Here is an 11430-nt window from a genome sequence, read left to right on the forward strand (position 1 = left end):
AGGAGCCCACGTAGTCAGTGGCACACTGTCTGGTGTAGCTCTGATACCAACCGTAACCAAATACAAATACAAAAATAAATAAATGGACTTTCAAAATATATGTTGATAATAAAAAATAAAAAATAAATAAAAAAAACCAATAAATAGAATTAGTTAAAGGTTGGTTAGAATTTGCTTATTTTGGCAAAGCTCTTATGAAAAATTGATATGGGCTTAAAGCCCAAATAGGGATGGATTATAATTTGGGCCTTTTTGCAAAAAGAACTAAGCCTTTCAAACCTCCGGGCTCGAGATTGACCTGAAAATCGCCGGTTCTTCACACAGCAACGCACAGAGGTTACGGCCATGGAGGGTCTTGCTACATTTCACCACCGTCCTCTTCCTTCTCAACAACATCTTTCCTTCAGCCACCGTCTTCCGTCGTTCTCCTATCCCTCTTCTTCTCTCTTCTTCCTGTCTCCTCCGCCGTCTCGGCTTCGTTCTCCTTTGTCTTTCAGGTCATTGTCTGTTAAAGCCTCGTCCTCTCCGTCGACCTCCGACGAAACCTGTCGAAACGCTAAGCCTTCAATTTCAGAGACTACGAATGACGGTCTTCTCTCTGGATTTCTCAGAACCGCTTGCATCTCCGTCGCCGCTGCTGCATTCTTCTTCCTTCGCTTCGACCATCGGCGCGCTGTTGTCGTTGCTGCTCCCGTGGCGCCGGAAATGACGGAGTCTATTGAAGAATCGAATCCATATGAGGAAAATGAGAGCGTTGTGGAAGAGCAACCGATGGATAATTCGAATGATGTTGAAGCTCTTCGATCCCTCGTTGAGGAGAATGTAAAATCAGGTAAATTGCCTGAAGCAATTGAAGCCCTAAACCGTTTGATTGAAATTGAGCCCAATGAACTTGAGTTGCCGTTGCTGAGAGCCAATTTCCATAGCTATATGGGGGAGCTCGAATTGGCGAAAAGTGAATTCGAGGAGATTTTAATGGAAGACCCATTACGTGTTGAGGCCTATCATGGCCTTGCAATGGTTTCGGAGCAATTGAATGACAATTCATTGAAGGGCGTTGCTAAAAGGATCGAACAGGCAATGGAGAAATGTAAGAAGCAGAATAAGAAATCAGATATCAGGGATTTCAAGCTCTTGATAGCACAAATTAAGGTAATGGAAGGGAGTTATTTTGATGCGTTGAAAGCTTATCAAGAACTTGTGAGGGAAGAGCCAAGGGATTTTAGGCCATATCTGTGTCAGGGGATCATATACTCTCTGTTAAGGAAGAATGAGGAGGCTGAGAAACAATTTGAGAAATTCAGGCGACTTGTTCCAAAGAATCATCCTTACAGAGAGTACTTTGATGAAAACGTGTTTGCAACGAAGCTTTTTGGTCAGAAATTAGAGAAGGAAGGAGCTGGTTTGAAGAGCTGAGATGAGTGCTGGTCTGCTGCTTCTGTATGAATCTTCTCCTCACTTTTCTCTGCTGTTATGAATAGATCCATTTTTGTTAGTTGTTTAGTGGTTTGGCATTCATTAAGGTGGTGTTTTATATCTAAAGTTCGTCCAAGTTTTATGATAATCTGAATTTTTCAGTCGAGTCTCCTGTGGGGAATACTGATTATACTTATGTTCAGCATGCCTGAAAGTCTCACTGAAACTGAGTTTCTTTCATTTCTTCATACAAAGATTCTTTCTATGAACATGCATCAAGATTGTTGAAGCTTTCTTTGACATATTAAAGAATCTCGGGATTAGTGCTGTATTAGTTAAAAGGGATCATTTGTAAGATGCCTTGTAGGGTATGGATTCTTAGAATTTTGGGGTGGGGTAGGAGATTAGTAAATCAGTATGTAGTAGTTAAGGGGATAAGTTGTAATCTAAGATGGCTTATGCTCAAATTTTGATGCCATTTGCCCTCAGTCAGCCCTTGGGATGTTTGAGGGAGTTCTCTAAGTTCTTGGATTCAAATTACTCTGGTGGTCTTATATGGGCATAGCTTAATAGTCAAGACATCATACTTAATAGTCAAGACATCAACTATGAGTTCTCACATCGGTTGGGGAGGAGAACGAAACATTCTTTATAAGGGTGTGGAAACCTCTCACTAGTAGACGCGTTTTCAAAACCTTGACGGAAAGCCCGAAAGGGAAAGCCCAAAAAGGACAATATTTGTTAGCGGTGGGCTTGAGTTGTTACTAATGGTATCAGAGCCAGACATTGGGCGATGTACCAGACTGAGCCCGGAAGGAGGTGGGCACGAGGCGGTATGCCAACAAGGATGCTAGGCCGTAAAGGGGGGTGGATTGGGTGGTCCACATCGATCAGAGAATGGAATGAGTGCCAGCGAGGACACATGGCCTCAAAAGGGGGTGGATTGTGAGATCCCACATCGGTTGGGCAGGAAAACGAAGCATTCTTTCTAAGGGTGTGGAAACCTACCCCTAGGAGACGTGTTTTAAAAACCTTAAGGGAAAGTCCGAAAAAGAAAATCCAAAGAGACAATATCTGCGGGCGGTGAGCTTGGACCGTTACATCAACTCCTCCTACTCAAGTTGAAGGTTCGAATCCTCACTCAAATTAGTTGTACTACAAAAATTGAAATCTCTGATTTCTCTTGGAGCTGGAATTAGGCTTGTGAATGGTCTCCCTGCCAGAGTAGTGGGCTAGTGCTTGATTACCATAGATATCGTTTTTTATGGTAATCAAGCACTCGCCACTGCTTTTTTAACCACATAAGTTGGTCTAGTGAATAGGTCAAAGAGAGCAAGTTGTAAATCCAAATGTCTCAAGATTATGAATTCAAATTGCGATGACGTTCTAGTCATGATAAAGTCCCACCTCGACTAATTTAGGGAATGATCATAGGTTTATAATCAAGGAATACTATCTTCATTGGTAGGCTTTTGGGGAAGCCAAAAGCAAAGTCATAAGAGCTTATGCTCAAAGTGGACAATATCATACCATTGTGTAGAGTCGTGTTCATCTAACATATATGATAAAAGTATTGTGATCTTTGAAATCTGATCGTTGTTAGATTAGGTAGGTGATAGTTTTATCATTTATGGGATTAATTGAGGCTTTCGGTATGCTTATAGACATACTTAGAAATGATATCATATTGATCATATGAACTTTATATTTGTCGGGCAGTATATACAATATAATCAAATAGTATGCTGCATTTATAAAAGAACAGTCCAGAAGTATTTATTTGGATGAAACAAAGCCGGTTCTTAAAGATCCATTTTGTTGATAAATGCTTTAAAGTAGTGTATTCATTACATTTGTGTTTGCTTTATATCAGGCGTGGCTCACTGGAGGAACCTTCAGAACTATGCCTTAGTTTTGGATTTTAAGGTCTAACACCCAGTCCAGATCCATGTAGGATTGCCTTTGATGACTATCTTCTTTTCGTTTTTGGTCTATAACATGTCAAGGTAGGTACTCAATTCTTTACCCTCGACTTGTTGAGCATCACGAATGCTCTTGGGAAGATTAAGCCTGATGTAAAGTTAGAACTATAGAGTGTAAATGTAACAGTTCAAGCCCACTGCTAGCATATATTGTCCGCTTTAGCCTGTTACATATTGCCGTCAGTCTCATGGTTTTAAAACGCATCTATTAGAAAGATGTTCCCACACCCTTATAAGGAACGGTTTGTTCCTCTCTCCAACCGATGTGGGATCTCACAATCCACCCCCTTTAGGGGTCCAGCATCCTCGTTAGCACACTGTATTGTATCTGGCTCTGATACCATTTGTAACAGTCCAAGCCTACCGCTAGCAGATATTGTCCATTTTGGCCCATTACGCATCGCCGTCAGTCTCACGGTTATAAGAAATGGTTCATTCCCCTCTCCAACCGATTGGAGTGAACAAAGCTTATAGCTATGAACTCTACCGGTCAAGATCAGTTCGGTTTAACTCCTAATCTTCTTTGTTACAAAGAAGAAGATAGGATTAAGAAATATGAAGATAATTTGTAGTCTGGTAGGGGGTTAGGTTTGGTAAGTTTCCATGAACAGAGAAGGTCCCATTCATCCTTTTAGGTTTGGATTATAATTCTAGAAGCTTTTGGGACCCAATTAGATTATGCTTGGCTTTGTGTTCTAAGGTCTCAACTCTAGATTCCCTCCTACTAATACTTCTCTAGGAACTAGGTGACCAAAAATAAAGTTGCCTAATACAATAATTAGAGGGCACATAAAAAAACACATAATTTTTGGATTTTGACTCGTTTTAATCCAATCTTCCTTTTCTTTTATCGTTGTAACTATTACGACGTTGAACATTACTTTTGGGACCCAATTGATTCTAGTTACGTATAGATATTAAATTACTTTTCAGATTCTCTCGATTTGAATTTGGGGTAAAAAGTTCACTCATTACATGTTTCTTTTCGGTTCATCTCGATTTGAATTTGGGGGTAAAAAGTTCACTTGTTATACAGGATTCAATGATTTAGCTATAGCATTTTGTTTATTTCGATAGCGTCCTTCCACACCGGTGGTGAATGGAGTACCACAATCTCATTCATCATTTTCAATCTACACGAAATTAGACCAGTTAAATTATTTTAATATCATATAAGTTAAAAATCTACATGTTCAGGCAATGGACAGGTATTTACGCTCAGTGAGTCTCCTCTTGCTTACTCAATGTACCCTCTATCTAGGGAATAATACAAATTTAAATAGGATTTTAAGATATTATTTGGGGTCGAGAAAGGTACTCGACAGCAAAGCAATAAGATAATCACAAACCATTAGAATTTTGTTGTTTATCGGTACAAGACATGTAATCTAAGAGTAACAATTATCTAAAGTTCGAATGTTCGAAGCTTTAACAAGAAGTTGAAAACGTGGATTCTATATATATATATATATATATAAATAAAAGGATGAAATAGAAATTAAAATGGAAGAAATTCATAAAAATAAAATATTATAAATGGACCTAAAATAATTATCAATAATATGAATAAACTTTAATTAAAAGAAACTAAAAAGTAAAATAATAATAATGTGATTAGGTTGCTTATAAGAGAAGACATAACAGTTAATCAAGTTGATTAAAAGAAAATAATTTTTTTAATTAAGAGCCAGAATCTTAATGTCGGCTCTCCGACTCTAAAAATTTAATGATGTTGGGAAAATTAGAGGCATTAAATAAATAATAAATTTCATTTTTTCTTAATTACGGTTTAATTTTGTAATAATAATTTCAAACCGAAAATTGAAAAAGAAAAAAAAAAAAAATCTACCATTCAATGACAAAATACATTAATATTTAACACAAAAATTAATTTATATTCTTTACATTTTGGGAGTTGGATGAATTAAAAAGTGAACTAATAATTGTACCATTTAAAATTTAAACATTTATAATTGCATTTAAAATTGACCGTCTAAATTAATTCAAATTTTAATGGATACAATTATAAGTAAAATGTAAAACGCCCAAACGTTAATTCTCATTTGGCGGGGTCAAGGATTGGAATGGGAAACACGAAATATAATCTCCATCTCTGTTCTCATTGAGCTAATACGGAGGAATCTCTCTCTACTCTCTCTTTCATTCACGGTTCAAACATGAACTCTCTATCCCACCGATGAAATTGAAACTTATTTGTATATTAATTTTTGTCGTAATATTTATATTCTTCTATAATAATTATTTTTTAATGGACATGTTAATGTTTTTATTTCTTTAAATATTAGAATTAAGTGATTAAATATTATATATAAATAATGTTTAAAATTGAAAGTTATTTGTATATTTAAAGATGGTGATAATTGAAAGGCAATAATAGATGAGTCAACTTAGGTCTCTTAAATTATAGAATTAAATTGGGACAACATGAAAATTAATGACATATTAAATAATTCCTTGTTATGGAGATTGGTTGTTGCCTTTCATGCCTTTATGCAAAAGTAAAAAGTCGGTGTTCGTTGTTGTTATTCTATTGGTTAAAATATATATTGTCGATAAAAAAAACGTTAAACGGTATATTACATTTTGGAGTAGTAATGAGAATATATGTAATAACATAAGCTTACGGTTAGTAGATATTGTCTGCTTTAGCCTAGTACGTATCGTTGTGAGCCTCACAGATTTAAAACGAGTCTTATTGTAATAGCCAAAAAAAAATATATATAAAATAAAAAAATAATAATAAATAAACAAATAAAAATAATTATAAAAAATATATATACATCAAAATAATAATAATAATTCATAAATAAATAACTAAAAAAGATTACTTAAAAATAAAAATAAAAATAAATTTACCAACCTCTCTCCACTAACCTCTCGTCACAACGCCATCCTCCTTCCTCAACTCCACAATATCACGGTTCGTACAAAAATAAACAGAAAAAATGTCAGATCTGAGAAAAAGTAAAATGGCGTTTCAACCGACGAAGCAGATAGGATGAGATTTACCTAGAGAGATTTTGGTATGTTATTACAGTAAAATTCTACATCAAATTTCCTTTTTCTTATTGTTATAAGAAATTAATTTAGGTTAAAATCTTCTTCCATATTTTACCCGATCCTGTAATAATCATCCATGTTCAATTAATTAGATTTTTTTTTGTTAGCATTTGAAGTTATAGGAAATAAGGTTAGAATCAGTAAAATTTTAGTGGGCAGATTATACATCTGTATGATAGTAGCCAAACATTCATTAAAATTTGCCAATAATATTTGTTTATGAAAATAAATATAGGAGTAGAGATCTTGTTTACATAATTGAAAATGTTTACAGAATTGAAAATCTATTTACAGAATGAAAATAATTACAAAGATAGAGGAGGGAAGATTGAGGAAAGACTTGTAGAACAGAATCAAAAGACAAAACAGATTAAAAAAGATAATTAAAAACCACAAACTAAATACAGAGAAAGGTAAATACAGAGAAGTAAAGCCAGACTAATTAAATAGCTGTATTACTTTTTTATACCACCGTAAATATGGAAAATAAGATTTTTAATAAAAATATAATTATAACATGTAACATTTCAAGACGTTTAACAATGAACCTATGTAAATTAGAGAAATAATTTTGTAGATTTCAAACTTGAAACTGATGTCATAGGCTCACATAGGTTGACTCGGATTTCAAAGGACGGAATCAAAATTTCATTAAAGATATATTTGTGACAACGACTTAAGCTAGCCAGGTAAGTGGCCTTACTATCGGCATGGTTATATTTGATGTTGACACGTGCCCTGTGGTTCTGCACGTGTCATATATATTGATATGTGTGAATTGTCTGTGGATCGATATGCTTCTTATATGTTATGTATATGTTATAATATGTGAATTGTATGATAATAATTACGGTACGATGTGTTAAGGATATGTTTGAAATAGGATACGAGAAGGATGCACATAACGAAATGTAACGATGGGAGTAAAATACGTTCATGAAACGTGAAGGTTTGGTTATATACTAGAGTGATATGGATAAGAGAGATCGATGGAAGAATACAGTTAGGTTACGGGTAGAAAGGGACAAGTTTGTGATAGATTGATAGAACGATAGCATTAGGATTGATAGAACGATAGCGTTAGGTTACGTTCTTGTGATGATATGACTAAGGTACGTTTACGTAATGATATGTCTGTGATAGGTATAAGAACGTTAAGGCTATGATAAATTAGAAAAAGATATGGCTACGAAGTGTTTACGTTATGACTTGTTTATGATATGATATATTGTGATGCAATATGTCATGGTATGATGTGTATATGATGAAATGTTATGTTAAAAGTATAGAACGTTATGTTAGGTCTCTTAAATTGTGTGTATACAACATGATATGAATGACATGAAATTACGATAAATGGCATGAAATATAACCCTGTTAGAATTATGTATGATTTGAGATCGGAAGAATGAGAAACGATATGATATGAATGATTAACGATATCTGAAACGATATGAAAAATGATATGATATGTACAATGCTAGCGGGGTTGTATTAAAGGGTAATGAAAATGGAAAAGTTTTGGGACCTCATGCATTATGTGTGCTCATGCATTTGGGGGATACCCCTATCCCATCACGAGGGTACGAACGCGTACATCCAATGGCAGGACAACGATCGTTATGCTTTGCATAGCGCTGCCATGACTGTTACTAGTTCTAGCGGGTGTCCGGCCTAAGGGGCTCCTAGAGTATGCCCATCGGATAAGGAAAGTGGCCCAGCGGTGTGCGTACTAGCTGGTGAGCCCATACTCGCACGTATGGGTTGTGTGTAGAGTATATAATACATGTCCAAAATTACCCGTTAGGACAGCACCGTAGTAAAAACAGAATGAAAGATAGGTCTCATCATCTCATTGCATGTGATTGTTGCATTTAATCACAATAGTGTGGTCGAGTATTTCTTTAAATACTCAAGCCATGTGCTACTACATTTTTCAAGGTAAAGCAACACATTCCTGTACGGCTGACGACGTCATCGCAACTCGAGACCATGACACATGCATAGGATAGTGTATTTATTTTCTTAGACGTAGGCTAGAATAGGATGTTTTTTACTTAAACGCTTATTTATTTTATTTAGTCTTTTGTTGTGTCGTTTTTAAGACGTTTTCGAAACAAGTAAGACCATGACTATGTTTTAAGTTAAAGGTTATGTTTTATGAATCTTCCGCATTTAATATTTATGGTACGTATACAGGAATGACCTTAAATTAAGTAGAAAATTTTGGGTCGCATTTTAAGAAATGCTCTATTCTTCTCTTTAACCGATGCTGATTAAGTGTGTACATGAATTGAATTGGGGAAAAGTTTTTGATTAACTCGAAATTTTGGATTGGTTGGGTTGGTGAATGAATGATGCAAATCGAATTCAAAATCAAACCCTTTATTTCGATGAGTTGGATCGGGTTGTCGAGTTATTAATAATTTAGTTTTCTTACCATACATGTCAGATTTATAACTAAAATTTCATAAAACTCAAATATCAAACATTCATAAGTCACAACGCATCGTTGGTTGGTATCTGTTACAACGTCAAACATTCTTAATTTTCATTACAATCTTACACGTAAACTAGGGTTAGGTTGTGAACCCTATTTTCGAGTTAGTTAAGTTGGCCAGACCATAAAAGCTCCAATCCACGAACCAAACCAAATTATCAATTTTTTAAATATTCAACCCAACCCCGTAAAGAACTCTAACCCAAATCAAGTTTTACAATTTGGGTCAAGTGGTCTGGGTTGTTCGAGTCTTCGAGTGATATGAACAATTCTATAGTTGACTAGAGATTAAAATTATTGAATAAACAAACTATACGACCAACTATAAGTTAAACTCGAGCAATTCAGATCAATTTGATCTAGTCGAGTCGTATAGTTTGAAAAAAAAAAAAAAGTGAATTTAGAGTAATTATTGCAATATTAGATATGTTTGCTTAATTTGCAAACATGAAGCTACCAACCCAATCAAGTGCTACTCTAATCATATTCACCCATGATTGATGGCTTTATTCTTCCATGAATTCTCTCTTATTTATTATTATTTTTATTTTTTTCCATTAATTTCCATAAAAAAAAAAAAAAAGTATTTTTATTTGTGTACCGGCGTTGAATTGCCGAAATTTTTTTGGAACAATTTGAATTTTTTTTGAGTTAGTTAGGTTGGTGACCCGAGCAACCTGAATAGAATTCACAGTTAAATCCTTAATTTTTGGGTTGGGTTGGGTTGGGTTCAGTTGTCTGACTTATTCACCATCCATGTTATATTAATAACTAAAATCTCATAAAACTCAAATATTAAATATTTACAAAAACAAAGTCAGTTACAACACATCACTGACATCGGTTATAAACGTCAAATATTCTTAATAATTTTCGAGATGGTTGGGTTGACTCGACAAAAAAAAGTCGGTTACAACACATCAGTAGCATCAATTATAAACGTAAATATTCTTAATATTCATAATAATTTCAAAAGTAAGGTAGAGTTGAGTTGAGTTATAACAGGTAAAACACAAAGTCAATTACAACATATTACTAACATTGGTGGTAAAAGTCAAATATTATTAATATTAAAAAAAAAAAGTCAACCTGCAAACCTACTCGAATTTTCGATTTTTAAAAAATTCAACCCAACCCAAACCGAAAAAAAAAAAAAAAAAATCTAACTCAATCCAACCTTGATGGTTTGGGTTGGGTAGTTTTGATTGGTCAGGTCATCGGATCATATGAACACTAGTATTTGATTAATTATATATGTCTTAATTAATTTAATATGCTAGTGATAACACATTATTATTACTTATTAATAATATATTTATATATGTGAGTGCGCGCACGTCAACTATTGTCACGAGAGAAACCTATAAGATATTATATAATCTATGACCACTGTAACTTAAATCCACCGTGTCTAATTTTTTAATTATTAAATTAATGTATAGCGAATAAAAATACAACATATTAATAAATATAAGAAAAATAAAGGAAGGTAAGAGACAAAATAAGGACATGCTTGAGGTCTAGCACAATGCTTCCAAAAATTAAAGATTCCATTACAACCAATAATACCCTTTCTTTTGTCCAAACTTGAGCTCATACCCCAAGAAAATATATATATATATATATGTATGTATATATATGTCGGCGTGTAAAAGTATAGGTGTTCAAATTACCCGAACGACTCGGGTTATCCAAATCAATTTGAAAGAGTTGGGTTGAATTAGATTTTTTTTTTCTTTTCAATTTGGGTTGAGCTGGATTTGTTGACAACGGAATGTTTTGGTTGGATTTGTAGGTTGGAATTGTAACTGTTCAAGCCTACTGTTCGTAGATATTGTCTGATTTAAACCATTATGTATCGATATCAGCCTTAAGATTTTGAAACGTGTCTATTAGGAAGAGGTTTTTCACACTCTTGTAAGAATGTTTCGTTCCCATTTCTAGTTGATGTGGGATCTCACAATCCACCCCCTAGGGGGTCCAACGTCCTCGTTGGTCATACCGCTCGGTGTCTATTTCTGATAACATTTGTAACAACTCAACTCTACTGCTAGTAGATATTGTCCACTTTAGCCTATTACGTACTGCCGTCAACCTCACGATTTTGAAATGCGTATGTTAAGAAGAGGTTTCCACACCCTTATAAGGAATGATTTGTTTCCCTCTCCAATTGATGTGGGATCTCACAATCCACCCCCTAGGGGGTCCAACGTCCTCGTTGGTCATACCGCTCGGTGTCTGTTTCTGATAACATTTGTAACAACTCAACCCTACTGCTAATAGATATTGTCCACTTTAGCCTATTACGTACTGCCGTCAACCTCACGATTTTGAAATGCGTATGTTAAGAAGAGGTTTCCACACCCTTATAAGGAATGATTTGTTTCCCTCTCCAATTGATGTGGGATCTCACAATCCACCCCCTAGGGGGTCCAACGTCCTCGTTGGTCA

The 11430-nt window shown here is 34.8% G+C and overlaps 1 protein-coding gene across 1 annotated transcript; it reads left to right on the forward strand.

Annotated features, from left to right (window-relative positions):
* The first annotated feature begins 275 nt into the window (after positions 1 to 275).
* Positions 276 to 4330, forward strand: LOC111780931 (protein SLOW GREEN 1, chloroplastic). The gene is made up of 3 exons (XM_023661293.2): positions 276 to 1440; positions 3290 to 3986; positions 4034 to 4330. The coding sequence occupies exon 1, from the start codon at positions 346 to 348 to the stop codon at positions 1414 to 1416; it is 1071 nt and encodes a 356-aa protein (XP_023517061.2). The 5' UTR covers positions 276 to 345; the 3' UTR covers positions 1417 to 1440; positions 3290 to 3986; positions 4034 to 4330.
* The last annotated feature ends 7100 nt before the right edge of the window (positions 4331 to 11430 follow it).

The sequence above is a fragment of the Cucurbita pepo genome, chromosome 19, assembly GCF_057944985.1.
Source record: "Cucurbita pepo subsp. pepo isolate OVF chromosome 19, ASM5794498v1, whole genome shotgun sequence".
Classification (NCBI taxonomy): Eukaryota; Viridiplantae; Streptophyta; class Magnoliopsida; order Cucurbitales; family Cucurbitaceae; genus Cucurbita; species Cucurbita pepo.